This window comes from Bicyclus anynana, chromosome 20 (assembly GCF_947172395.1).
Source record: "Bicyclus anynana chromosome 20, ilBicAnyn1.1, whole genome shotgun sequence".
Taxonomy (NCBI): Eukaryota; Metazoa; Arthropoda; class Insecta; order Lepidoptera; family Nymphalidae; genus Bicyclus; species Bicyclus anynana.
The window spans coordinates 13,383,407-13,397,905 of NC_069102.1; the positions used below are offsets into that span (position 1 = coordinate 13,383,407).

The 14,499-nt window shown below is 41.0% G+C and overlaps 2 protein-coding genes across 2 annotated transcripts; one reads left to right on the forward strand and one right to left on the reverse strand.

Moving 5' to 3' along the window:
• Positions 1-31: 31 nt before the first annotated feature.
• LOC112044809 (general transcription factor IIH subunit 4) lies at positions 32-9,054 on the reverse strand. The gene is made up of 11 exons (XM_024080776.2): positions 8,740-9,054; positions 7,573-7,677; positions 6,876-7,007; positions 6,267-6,452; positions 5,333-5,405; positions 4,934-5,041; positions 4,219-4,302; positions 3,411-3,601; positions 2,950-3,064; positions 2,332-2,472; positions 32-1,691 (listed from the first exon to the last, which is right to left on the reverse strand). Exons 1-11 carry the CDS (start codon positions 8,889-8,891, stop codon positions 1,548-1,550), a joined length of 1,431 nt encoding a protein of 476 aa, XP_023936544.1. The 5' UTR covers positions 8,892-9,054; the 3' UTR covers positions 32-1,547.
• Positions 9,055-11,354: 2,300 nt separating this feature from the next.
• Positions 11,355-13,312, forward strand: LOC112044810 (protein spitz-like). Its single transcript, XM_024080777.2, has one exon. It carries the CDS (start codon positions 11,691-11,693, stop codon positions 12,330-12,332), a length of 642 nt encoding a protein of 213 aa, XP_023936545.1. The 5' UTR covers positions 11,355-11,690; the 3' UTR covers positions 12,333-13,312.
• Positions 13,313-14,499: the final 1,187 nt, after the last annotated feature.

Below are 14,499 nucleotides of genomic sequence, written 5' to 3' on the forward strand. Positions count from 1 at the left end.
TAAAAAGGTTAATTTAATAAAAACAATCGAGTTAAATTATTCAATATATTTACATTATTTTATACAGTCTTATTTACTTAACGTATATATAACTTAAAAATCGTAATCTAACACAAGTTATGCAGTGTCATATCTACAACGACTGCAAATCCTCTCACCCTGGTACTAAAAGAACAATAGAAATAAATAAATAAATTTGGTGGTATGTCGAAACCGGTAGTGGTAACTAGCCACAACCTAAAAATTAATCATTCAATCATTAACTGACTACAGTCAAAAATTATTACATTAAACCTTCTCCCCCACCTTTATTGGAGGGGCAAGGTGGATTTAACCCCTTGACAGCAGCATTATAACAAGGTAACATTTAACTTCACAACTATTTAGTCACTGGCTTCAGTTCCAGGCTTTCTCCCTTAAATTGTAAATCGATTGGGAGAGAGCATACGTCCGAACGTCATGATAGGACGCGATAGTCACGCACAAAAGCAACTAAGGATACGACCGGTCGGAATGCTGTAAATTGAAAAGAATTCTTGTTTTAAAACGTCATGGATATTTGCACCAGAGCAATAGTCATGCATAATTGTGTCACCGAGCTACATTGCTGTTACGGCCTTCCTGGTATGGTTGCAGATGTAATTTATGGCATACAAGGCTTAACATGTATGCTTCAGGTTGATGAATTGTTGGACGTGTTTCTTGCATACAGTTAAAAGTGTCACTAAATATACTGTACCAGGTGAACCAAAAAAAATAAACCCATGTCCTGCAGTGGGCCATTAAAAATAGACATGATTTTATGGTTTCTTTTGAACTACTCTCACGTCAACTCTTTATCGACATGTAAATCGTCCCTCGGGTGAGTCACCTCGACTGCAAGCATCTCTGTAGTCAAACCTTATAACTGTATCCTCATCTATTTATGTCAATATTAGTTAGAATTAATGTAGGATGCGCTTGTTGCTTGTTTCTCACTCGCAGCCCTCTATCGTGGAAACCGCGTAAAACTTGGCCAGAAGGACCAGATTCGTTTCAGGCTTATATGTGCGTTTGTCAAGGAATTCCTTAACCCTACGTCCTTTGGTCACAAGTCCAGGATTCTGCTCTCTGTTTTTCTCTCTACCACGCGATGTACCCGGAATGCCAAGATGTTCGTCTCAAGAAGCGAGCAACGCGCAAGCATTTGAAGCCAGAGTCTGGCGTATTATACGCAATTTAATCTAAATTAGCAAGAAGTTGCCCGATAGAGATTGGTAATAAGGTTGCATTTGCTTGCTAATTTTTTCAACATTTTTTATGTGTTTTTATATTCCTGTGTGCAATAACGTATTTCTTCTTTCGCACGATGATTGTAGATTGGCTAGATTGGCGCCTAGTACCTCCGTATGAATTTGCGAGAAATGATTCGCGGATCTTCTGGACAACGTCGTACTCTTGTACTGCGAAACGAAGACTTAGAAATGTTATTTGTCTATAGTACCGGTTAGGAACCAAGTCATTCGTGAGCCCGTAGTGCCGAGACGTACAGTGACTCGTGCGAAGCCCTAGGACGCCTTGGAGTACCGCTTCCAGAAGCGCTTGACGTCATCGTGCGAGGCGCGCGTGACCACCATGGTGCGCGCGCGCTCGCTGTGCCACGTCAGCACGCCCGCGCCCTTCGCGTAGTCGCGCAGCACGGCGAACTCCGCCTGGGGGGAATGTTATATATTTTTGGACGTTTGAGGTATAAACGACAGCCCTTTGTGCAGAGCATGCACAGAGGAAAAAGGGCAGTGCCTGTCTTCCCCTGTAATTGTCACAGGACATGGGGTCTTTATGCAGTATAACAACACGCATTAAAAAAACGGAGTGCTCTAAATGCATGTACTGCATAGACCCCAATGATGATGCAGAACATGGAATTTTTTCCTGTCCCGGACTGAACGAGAGGAAGTAACGAAGGACCTGGGACAAGAGCTGACAGCAGACAATCTAATGAATATAATGCTGGAATGCTGTGTGAAATGGAATATAGCTAGGAATTATCTGGATAATATAATGAAGATCAAGGAGAAGGATGAAAGAAAGAATAGGGGGTAAATAAGACTCGCGAAGTTGGTGGAAGGTTTTTTGACAGGGACACCAGCGTCTAGAAGCCGGCACTACCCAACATGGGTGTCCATGAGGATTTTCCCCCTACGAAATAAAAAAATCCCTTGCCCTATAGGCCCCCCGTCAAGCGTGCGTAAAGATGTTTATATCAAGAGTTACTCACCCTACGTACAACGGCAAATCCTAGTGGCCTAGTGCGGAAAAGGCCCGGGAAAAAGAAGAAGAAGAGTTACTCGCCTGCGACAGAAACTGGTTGTACACCACGCCCTCCGTATATGTGAACCGGTTCCTCTCGCTCTCCCACAGCTGGATCTGGTCGAGCACGGTGGGCGGCAGCACCGACGTGGAGCGCACGCCGCCCGTGTCCGCCTTCAGCATCTGAGGACATGCAACATGTATCCCAACTCACAAGCTCATGACTAAGGAGCCCAGATATTTTTGTTATGTCATGTGCATCTGCATTCAGTCCAGACTACAAGCAGTATATTTGGCTTTACCGGACAAGAAGACCATTGTCAGCTCACTTTGATCTGATGCTGGGGTAAAAGTGGATCTTTTAGACCAGGGTTTCTCAAACTGTAGTACGCGAACCTAGGGGTTCGCCATTTGACGGCAAGGGGTTCGCAACACATTTACATAATGGTGGCTTGATAACTGTAATCGAGTCAGAATTAAGGTTAAAATTGTCCAAAATTACTCCTAACATTGAATCCATTTGCGACAATTTTTTTTTATTATTTTCCTCAACAGCCAAATTTCCCTTCATTAGTTAGGGATTCACTGTCATTTGGAAATTTTAACAAGGGTTCGTGGAGCTGAAAATTTGAAAAACCCTGCTTTAGGCGAAAAACTAACCTGTGGATGTGAGTGCTGGCAGAGGTAGCGTATGATCTGCTGTGCCGAGATGCCGCCTCGCAGCGCCGCGCGCACAGACTCGCGAGTCAGAACCCCGACTACTACATTAGGAAACCTGCATGAAAAATTTAATAAACTTAAAAGACTTGATCTCCGATAAATCCAATACTTTTATGTGGCTGATTATGCATTTTAGAAAGCTTAAAGGTTTAACTTTGGCTCAGATCATGTCAGATATCTCAGATCAGGTCAGTCAAGGGTTAACTTGTCATTGAATAAAAAAAAACAATCACCTGTATATGAGCTCAGTGAACAGCCCCAGCAGAGCGACCTGCAGGCTGCTCTGCGTGTACGCGTACACGCGGTAGTTGGTCTCGGCGATGATGTAGCCGCTGTTGGCCGACGTGTCCAGCGGCGTGATGCCGTCCTTCCCGCACGTTGCCATGGCAACAGCCACTCACCTGTATATGAGCTCAGTGAACAGCCCCAGCAGAGCGACCTGCAGGCTGCTCTGCGTGTACGCGTACACGCGGTAGTTGGTCTCGGCGATGATGTAGCCGCTGTTGGCCGACGTGTCCAGCGGCGTGATGCCGTCCTTCACGCAGGTTATGTTGAGCGCGAGTCGCGTGGGGTAGAAGCGACCCGCTTTCCGCTACAACAAATATACCAATTAACCCGATAACACCACCGCGACAACCGGTTGTCTAACACGGGTTCTTGCGGGCTCGGTCACACCCCATGAGAAAACCCGTTGTTACCCTTTCCTATATTATTTGAAACTCTATTCCAAATGACTTTTATGACTTTTATGGCGTCACTGATTTTTATGTACTTTTCCCTGGTGCGGTACGAGGTTCTTTGACCTCCTACTAGAACTTTGTGGTCCGTTATGAGGTCAATTGACCTCCTAACTCTTGAAGACGCTAGACGCACGAGGTCAATTGTACTCCTAACTCTTGAAGACTCTAGACGCACGAGATCAATTGACCTCCTAACTCTTGAAGACGCTAGACGCACGAGGTCAATTGACCTCGTTTTTGACATTTGGAAAAAATGAAAAAATACGTAATATTTTAAGTAAGTTTTAAAAGAAATCCTTAAGTTTTATTAATTGATATCGATATATTACGATCGAACCTCTATTCCATGTACCTACTACACGAAATTAATATTGTATGTCAACTATATTGTTGTGTAATAACTGATTATTCTGCTTATAATGATTGTTTTTAGATAATCTAATTTTCACAAAATGTTCATAAATGTTACCTTTCTCTGATACACAAGACCAAATTCTCTCAAATGCTGCAAGAATACCAACATGTTGTTGCTCATGCCTTCTGTGCTGTAATCCTGGAACAAAAGATGATTTAAAAAATATATCCATTTATACAGGGTGCCCCGTAATTAATGGATCAAACACAAATGATGATGATGATGATGATGACGATGATGGTGATGATTATGGTGATGATGATGGTGATGATGATGGTGATGGTAATGGTAATGATGATGGTGATGGTGATGATGATGATGATGATAATGATGACGATGTCGATGACGATGGTGATGGCGATGATGATGATGATCATGAAGATGATGATGAAAACGATGATGACGATGATACAGATGAAGATGATGATGGTGATGATGTAAATGCTGATGACGATGATACAGATGAAGATGATGATGATGATGATGATGATGATGATGATGATGATGGTGATGATGGTGTTGATGACGATGATGATGATGATGATGATGATGATGATGACGATGATGATGATGATGACGATGATGATGATGATGACGATGATGATGATGATGATGATGATGATGATGATGATGATGATGATGATGATGATGATGATGATGATGATGATGATGATGATGATGATGATGATGATGATGATGATGATACCAAAACAAAAGCTTTTTTATTTTTTTAAAGTTAAATGGAATATACTCGTAATCGTAACTATACCTTGCCGAGCGTGCTGAAACTGAGCTGGTAGAGGAAGGCGAGGCACTCGGCGGCACTCAGACTCCTCTTCTCAGCAGTGTGCAGGTAGTGTTGCAGGAAAAGCCACACCTGCAGTACAGCATTTCTTTAAAAAAACCATCTAAAATATCTATTAATTAGCGGACACGCGCGACTTTGACTACACCTCCTTAATCCAGCCCTGTCGCAAATTCTGTTCTTAGCAGATGTCTACTCGTACATCATTTCTACATTTCAGAAGAGAAGTTATTTATTTAATAAGAAAATTCTATGTACTTACTAGTATTAAAAAAAAATTATCAAATGTAATGTGACTTTAATTGTTAACAACATTTTAGACATAAAAATGAAAAAAATTGAGCTATTTTAATTTGATTGTACCTGTTTAGCCGTACTCAGCAAGAGGAATTGGAAACCAGCCCTCGTTATAACTGCTGACCCATCTTCTGCATCCCTGTAACAAAAATGGGTATTGAATAGATACTATTTTATTAAGGGGAAGGTATTTTATATTACAGACACAAATATAAATATAATAATATGCTCCCCATCGAGAAACCACAGCGGCCATCGCATGTTGTGATCATATATGCATGAGATGTTATAGTGCACAAGTGTGTGCGCAAGCACAGGTGCACTCCCTATTCCCTTACGGGATATGGAATCTAATTGTGTGATGGAATCTAATTGTCAACATTACAAATTGTACAAAAAGTGCAAAATTACTTAGTGAAACCAGTGTTGAATGCACAAAAAGTCATTCATTAAGAAAACTCGAAAACCACTTGACTTACAAAGATGAAATTAGTAGAGGTCCACTAAGAAAGGATTTTGGTGTAGGTCCGGATTAAGGAAGTCTAAGGGCTTATGAAGTCGCATTGCGTTGTCGTGAAGCGTACGCTAATAACATAAAAGTTTTAATTTCTTTATTATTATTATTATTATTATTAATATATAATATTTCATATTCACCATTAAGGCTGGAGAAGAATTACTTCTAATCGCCAAATTTCTCTATAACACCTCTCATCATTGATTGATTGCATGAGAATAATAGAACAAAAAAAAATATTTGGTAAACTAAAAACAAAGAAAAATTTACTAGATACAGTGTTTTGTCATGGTACAGCAGTAGATCAAAGAGCCAATGGAGGGATGGTCGAGCCCAAAGTGCTGGAATGGCGACCCCATACTAGTTGTGTGGAAGTCCCTACAAAAGGCCATGTCCTGCAGTGGACGTTCATTGGCTGATGTGATGATGATGATGATGATGACAACAGTGAAGTGACAAATATCAAATTAACTAAGAACAAACCTAGTCATAAGCCCAGCATGCAGCAGTATCCTCACAGCGTCAGCACTGATGCCCTCCGTCTGAGCTGATCCCACCATGTAGTGCAGCACACACTCCCATCTCTCCAGGGCGTATGCATCGAGGAATGCCACATCTCTCGCCTTGCCGTCTGGCTCCAGGGATGATGACATACTCCATGGTCGACCACTGGATTCAAAGTCAAAATATTTTGTTTTTAATAAAATAAGCACACACATTAAACAAATGTATGTATGTGTAATCTAAATATATGAAGCCAAATGCTCACTCATCACTAATCTCGAAAACCACTTAACATGCCAAGATGAATGTAGGTAGTTTGTATCCACTAAGACCGGATATTGTAATATGACCGGATTGAGGAATTAAAAGGCGAACAAAGTCGTGGGTGTCTGCTATATTAATTTAATATATAAATATGAAACTAGCAGAACTTCACAATCTTACCTGGATAGTTCCCATTTCTGTGGGAATAGTGGGATATTATTTTGTATAAAAATATGACAAAAACATCATTTTAGTTAACAAAAATTTGTTATGCAATTCGGTTTGTATCAGCGGAAATCTTTAGAGACACCCTGTATAACTCACCCTCCCAGCAATGCAACCTTGAGGTTCTTCTTAAAGCTCTGAGACAGCATCCAGCCTGGGAGCCCTCCTGGGATGGGGGCTTCCTGCCATACCGAGAGCTCCGACAGAGCCTCACATGCTTTGCTTTGCTCCCTGGAATTATTTAAAAACACTTTAAAGTATATGTCAAAAACTTTTTATTTAACAACATTTTTATTACATACATTGATTAGGAATATTTGAGTGTGAATTTTGAATATCTGTGTGTACAGTTCATGCGCTGTAGCATGGTGCTGGTGACAGTTCGTTTCACTCTTGAAAGTTTACCGTGATTCACGATAATAGTCTGTATCATGAACGGCATAAGGCAACTGTCGCCTGCACACTTCTACATCGCACATAGCATAGTAAGCAATGTCCTGTATGCCTCGCATGTGACCAATTGAAAAAAAATAGTCAAATAATACATAATGAAAAAGATAACAATAATTTTTTTTCTGTTGGTTGTTGGTTGAATATTAGACACATTTTTGAAAATTCATTGCAGGTATGAAATTTCCAGGGATAAGGGAAAAAATTATATGGTTATGTACTATTACTTATCCTAGCCTATGAAATCCTTTATGCAATGTGTTTAAAGATTAAGTAAGACTGCCTTTGCACTGTTCTGTATACTTATTTTGGAATCAAGTGATATAAACAAATAATAAATACATACTTAGCATGTGTCTGTGTGACCCAGGACGCTACGACAGCCTGCGGCACAGGTTGTTCCACAAACAGAAGCCTTATTACAAAGTGCCGTGCCAGGTCGGGCAGCTCACTGGAAAATACAATATTCATCATCATTAACAGCCGATATACTTCCGCTGCTGGACATAGGCCTCTAGCATGGACTTCCTAACAAAATAGTCTTGAGCCACCAGCATCCAGTTGCTCTCTGCCACCCGCTTAATGACCTCAGTCTATCTAGTGGGGGGTCAACCAACACTGGTTTTCCAGTGTGTGTCGCCATTCCAGCACTTTGGGCAGCAATCCTGCCTATTGCCAATAATGACTTATGGATCTGAGACCTTTTAGCTTACCCTCGTAAGCTATGCTCAGAGTTTCTCTGTGTGGTTGAATCAGAAATGACGAGTCCTCAGAAGAACCAATGTCACTGACATAGCTTAGCGAATTGCAAATCTGAAGCGGCAATACAATATTACTTGCTGTAAAATTGATTTAAACATATTAGTTGACTACTTAACTGGTTCACAATTCCCAGACAAAGTTATTTACAACCCCACAATTCCCAATAGATAATTCCCAATAGATAAAAGAAAATTCATAAGAATGATGGCACACATTTTGGGCCCATGTACTTGTGAGTCGTGAGGAGAAACTAGAGTGTGTCCATGTTAGGCTCAGTGGATTGTGAACGTGTTAACATGTTCTTAGAGGCACTGGAATGCTTTAAATTAATCAATTATTTACAACAATTTGTAACAATACCACCATTCACAAACTTTCTAAGTCTGGGCTGAGAATTTCATTGAAAGAAAGCTCAATGATACTCAAGTCCAGGATGCTTGTAATGGTTTATAAAGACAAACTAAAACGAATTTTAAATTGATACTCTATGCAGTGTTTTACAGCTTTTTTGGTTCTGGTTGCTTTTATCCATCTCTATCTCTTTTGAGAACTCAAGAAAAGCTTTACCTAACTTATCTGATAGTGGTTTGTATACAGATGATCAAATAAAACGTGTGCATATAAATTAAAAATTCCTAGATTGAGCCAGACAAGGTTTATTATTTATGAGGCAAAATTGCTTGGTAAGTACGAGGTAACCTATAAAAAATATAGTCAGCCAGAAAGTTTATAACTTCAATTGAACACTTACCGATAAACTGCAAGGCATATGGTGGGATAATTGTACAAAGTTTCCAGAAACTGCGCCGAACGACTTTTTAAATATTCGTGAAGGTCCTTGCACTGCAGTGTCGGCGACGGATTTATGTTTGACGACTTTGAGGATTTAGACGACTCCGACATGATTTTACTGTAGATTTAATACATTAATTTATGCATATAAAGTTTCTTTTGAATGGAAAATCTGTAAAAGTTTGAGCCAAAAATAAAAACAAATTCTTCCTTCAAAATATCTAAACAATTTCGTTTTGTTTTTCTAAATATTTTCACAGATGACAAATTTTACGGCCACAGAAATGAACATAGACAACAATACTTCGGTTCAGAGTTTTCGGCTCTGAATACTAGGCTTTTGAATCCATTCATTCAGGCTACGTTCTACTTGGGGATTCTAACGATCATGCAGACAACCGCAGTTTGTTCCCGTTCCGTTTTTTTTATTTTAATTTAAGCCATTTTTTCTTTGTGAGCATTTCGTGAGAGAAATTAATAGCAGCGACGTTTTCACCTCGACCAAAATTAACCGCAGTCGTGATGTGGAACGCCCAAAATACTCCTGTACTATTTTGGACTTTTTGATTACTGGGAATGTAACCTCAAATTATAAACAAACTGTTATCATATTTCTAATTTCTTCGTCTTCATTCATTCATCACCATAGTTTTACGTTCTGTTTTCTGTGTATAGAAAAAAAATCATTTTACACCATAGACACAGCAATGATTTTTAAGGGTTTGAGTTCTAGTAAATCATTATAATAATCATTATCAACCCATATTCGGCTCACTGCTGAGCTCGATTCTCCACTCATAATGAGAGGGGTTAGTCCAATAGTCCACCACGCTGGCCCAATGCTGATTGGCAGACTTACCACACGCAGAGAATTAAGAAAATTCTCTGGTATGCAGGTTTTGCTCACGATGTTTTTTCTTCGCCGTTTGAGACATGTTCTATTTAATTTCCTACTACTATAACCTGGACGTTGCCCAATGCAAAACCTTCATCATAAAATAGAATATCTATAGGTAATTAGTTCATATTGTAAATTTCTAAATGTAATGCCATTAGTTTTGGTGAAAATAATGATTATGTAACGGGTATATAATAAATATTTCTGGACATCTTAATTTAGTTTAATAGTGTTTAATAACTATTTATATACCTAAATAATATAGATAATTACCTAATGCCTAGATAAACCTTTATATTATTATTAAATAAATAAAGTTCGTGTGTTCCTTATGTTGTAGGTAATCTTTGGACGATTTGAAAATTCTTATAAGAATACTTATAAGAATTCTTATACTTACAGTCATTTGGCTATATTTTATCCCCGTTTTCCCAAGGAAGGCTGCTAATATTTGATATATTTTATTGAAAAATATCAAATATGAGTAAAGTGGATCCATTAGCTGCCATTATTATTATATTTCTATTTTTTAGCTTGTTTATATTTAATACTGCTTTGGCCATTCTGCTTCGATGCTATGTGATTTTGTGCCCTTAATAATTGCCAGTTCCATTGTAGGTACCGCATCACGGGTATACCTTGCGCCAAATTACAAGTCCGATTTGATATTGCAACGCGCCGAACTGCGCAGCTATTTCAACCCGGCTAAAATATAGGTTACCGTTACTGCTACACGCCTCGTGTTCAGAACGGACTCGAAGTTTGGTGTCTTATTATATCTAGGTGTTTTATAAACATAACATTATTACAATGGATAAGACAAGCTCAGCAGTTGGGAGTGACACCATCATCGTAGCTAAGGTGTAAAAAAATATTACCATTAAATAATTCATTATCAATTATTTGTTTTTCCTCTATGAGATGGACAATATCTCGCAATCAATCAATCAATTCGCATCTGCCCAGTTCTGAAAACGGCATAACTAGTAGCTGAAATTGCTTTTTTCCGAAAACATCCATAGTGATAACAGAATTTCAGGCGAACGGAGTCACGAGCATCTACTAGACAAAATTAAATGAAAGTTATGCAATTTGCCTTTAGAAAAAAGGTTACAAATTACGCTAAACCAGAGGTCAAGAGTTCAATCCAAAGCTCAATCAGTAAGCAGTAAGTAATAGTACAAGATCCGGCATAAGGAATATATATTTCTAATGCCGATTCTTAGACCTTAGGGTAAGGTGTTAACATTAAATATCAATAGGTAAGTAGGTATAGGCAACCAGCACTATCAATATGTTTTTCAATTTAAAGGTTTTAATTTTAATTAATTCGGTACGTATTGTATTCATTTTCATTTTCAATCCAAATAAAAATATTATTTTGTGATTTTCCTTGAATATAGCCATGAAAGCTCATGAAAGTGGATTTACTTATACAATAATAATCATATAATTAATAAGTTTTCTTCTCTTAATGGAAATAAGGTTCAAGTTAGCAGATTAAAGATAGCCCGTTTATAAGCCTACAGCTACACGGCTACACCAATGGGATTTTTTTTCTCTCTTTTGTCCCACAAAAGAAAAAAGTGTACACACACATGTTTGTTTTTAACGCACACCTATACATTTTCTAAATACACACAGGACGCGCACACTAGCACGCGCGGCGAGTTGACGGCATTCATTCCCGTCGGCAGATGGCGGATGCAGTAGACGCCTTCCGTCAGTCGCGCATAGACAACTCACCGAGCGCAGTGCTATTTTGTTTCGCTCAGCACCATTTTGTGTGTATCATTTCGAACGGGACATTGTGTGTATGTGCTCCGTGAACGATTATAAATCACGAACAAAGTGTACGAAACAAGTTTAGTGTTTAACTTTCGACATGGTCGTCGAGGGATCGATGCGATATCTCGGGCGCTCGTAGAAACCGCGCCTCCGTCATGAGCGAGTGATCGTCGACGTAAAAAAAGTTGACACAGGAAACATGTCTGGGCGGACCGTCGACGCGGATGCGAGCGAAGGGTTCGAGTTCGAAATTCGAAAGCGGTCATGTCATCGCCTCTCGGATTTCGTATAAGTCACCGTCCAATGTCAAAACCGTGTCCCTCGCGCTCGCGCCAGTGCGGACAATGCGGTCGCTGGTAGCGTGGTGGGCCGTGGCGTCGGTGGTGTGGTGGTGCGGCGGGCCGGCGGGCGCGTGCTCCAGCAGCATCAGCAAGCGGCCGGCGCGGCCGGCGCGGCCCGCGCGCCCGCCGCAGCCGCGCCTCAACGTCACGTTCCCCATCTTCAAGTGCGAGCCCGACTACTCGGAGTACTACTGCCTCAACGGCGGCGCGTGCTTCACCGTGGTGATCTCCGACAGCCCCATCTACAACTGCGAGTGCCGCAGCGGCTTCGTGGGCCCGCGCTGCGAGTTCAAGGACCTGGACGACTCGTACGTGCTGGCCAGCCGGCAGCTCATGATGGAGACGGCGTCCATCGCGGGCGGCGCCACGGTGGCCGTGTTCCTCGCCATTCTAGTCTGCTTCGGCGCCTGGGTGCGGCTGCGGCGCGCGCCGCGCAAGGCGCCCGCGCCGCCCGCGCGCGGCCCGCTGCAGCTGGTGGCGCTGGCGCCGCGCGGCGCGCCGCGTCTGCTGCCGCCGCGCAGCTAGTGCTCGTGCCGGACTCTGCGCGAGTGTTGTGTCGTCAAATCCCAGTCCTCTGCTCGGTGTTGTGAATGTCCTGTATGTCAGTACTGTGTCGGACTCGCGGAGCCGCACTCGCTTCAGTAGAGCTGTTGTATCGTCAGTCCCGTGGCGCGGGTGGTGTTAGTCTAAGGAGTGACGGAGCGCAAGCTCCAGCGCTACATTCCGTCAGCGGATCAGTATTATTTGTAATACGAGTGGTAAGCGGGCAGCTTTACTTTATTTTTACTTTATACCTGATATCCCGGTGGGATAGAGCTGTATTATATTCATTTGAAGGCTGAGATGTGCCCTTAACGGAAGGCTTCTTGTAAATATAGCCCGTGTAGGTATTTATTAGATATTTATGAACGTTTATTTATTGACTGCTTTATTTAGTTAAAACTCGATGATCAGCATCCGACGCCTAATAACTATTAACGGTTGCATCTAAACCTTGCTGTGCACGGCCTCGCGTATATTCCCTGTAGTATCTCATTGTGAATCTCGCCTAGTGTAAAGCCTAGTGTAAAAATTGTAAAACATTGGTGTAAAGCCCTCCTGCGGCGCGAGCGACCGAGCTTCTGTCTCCCTTTCTGTCTGCTCACTTGTCGCCTGTCCCCGTCTGTTCTGTCGCCTGTCGCCAGTCGACTGTCGACGCGATTGTCGCCAGTCGACTGTCCTGTCGCTCTCGCTGTAGGAACGGCACAAAAAAACGCAAATTCGTTTCTGAACCGTACCCCTGAACATGTATTGGGGACTGACGAGCTGCTCATGTTTTATTCTAGACAGTTCCTACGTTACGTTTCACCAGTTGACTCGTCGCCGCAGCTCGTCAGTCCCCAGGCGGGCGGTCAGTCCCCTGTGTCGGTATTGATTCAGATGAGATGTTTATATGAACATTCCAAAGTATATAATGTAAAATATTACCTACATCGCTAATAATTTTGAAATACCTGTTAAGACGCTACATTGTTAATTATACAGTTTTCTATTGATCATTATTTGTTAAAAGAAAAATTATACGAAACTAAATCCTTAAAAAATGTATTTGATTCGTTTCGGCCGCCCCAACCCCGCCTACGCTGCATCGCCATGTATTCCACCGTGAATGGACAAAGATGCATTGAATACTACAATTTATCGAAGCTTCTCGAGACAAATATTTGATCTCTGCTGATGAAACTCGGAGAAACTTACGAACGTAAATGGACCGAGAGCCTGGGTGGCCAGACCTACCACATTTTATGAAGGCTGTATGTTTGTTATGCTCCCTTGAAAACTGCTGCCTCTCAAAGCTACCATTGCCTACCTACCAGTGGCGAAGAGTCCATTCCCATCGCATATATACGATACGAATATATACGAGTATGTATGGATATCTGAGAAACCAGTTTCTATCAAGCAGTATGAATTTCCTTTGGGTCGGCTTACCTTTGTAAAAAGTTCATCCTTCGCCACTGGTACCTATGGGTAGGACCATGGACTGACAACTTAAAGCCTTTATAAAATGCAGTATGTCTGAGCTCAGGTTTTAGTTCTAAAAGGTATAATCACACTGGTTGATCCACTGAATATTTTATTTAGAAAACTTTGATAAGATAAGCTATCTTCCTTTTTAGGATTTAAAGTTCTATCTACCTAAGTAGGTAGATTAAACTTTAAATCTTTAAAATAAGTATCAAGTTTATTCTGCCTGAAAAAAGATAATTATTAAAGTTTACTTACTACTTTCTTAAAAGATAGAACGGATTACAATAGGTTTAAAGCATAGATTTACGAGTAGGTACAACTACTATGGTTTCAAGTAACAAGAGTTAGAAATCTCATGTAGCTTCTGAAATTGAGTCCACAATAGCTCAACAGTAGGGGCCGGATTTGTAACTAGAGGTCTGGGTTCAATCCCCGGCCGCTGGATTATTGTCGTACACGCTCAATACAGCCTTTCCGACTAAATGGAGGGGAATTGAGGTCAATAGGAATATTGGCCATATTTAATATATATATATATATATATGGCGAATATTATTTTAAGCTTAATAAAAAATACCTTAATCCATCCGTCCGCATGCAGACTTAACACCCACAGAATAAAGAAAATTCTCAGGTATGCAGGTTTCCTCAGGATGTTTTCCTTCACCGTTTGAGACACGTG

Coding starts and splice junctions, on each gene's coding strand:
- LOC112044809 (XM_024080776.2), bottom strand. CDS start 8,891: ATGTCGGAGTCGTCTAAATCCTCAAAGTCGTCAAACATAAATCCGTCG. Junction 7,678..8,739: donor ATATGCCTTGCAGTTTATCG/GTAAGTGTTCAA, acceptor TGTATTTTCCAG/TGAGCTGCCCGACCTGGCAC. Junction 3,602..4,218: donor GTCTTGTGTATCAGAGAAAG/GTAACATTTATG, acceptor TATTTGTTGTAG/CGGAAAGCGGGTCGCTTCTA.
- LOC112044810 (XM_024080777.2), top strand. CDS start 11,691: ATGCGAGCGAAGGGTTCGAGTTCGAAATTCGAAAGCGGTCATGTCATC.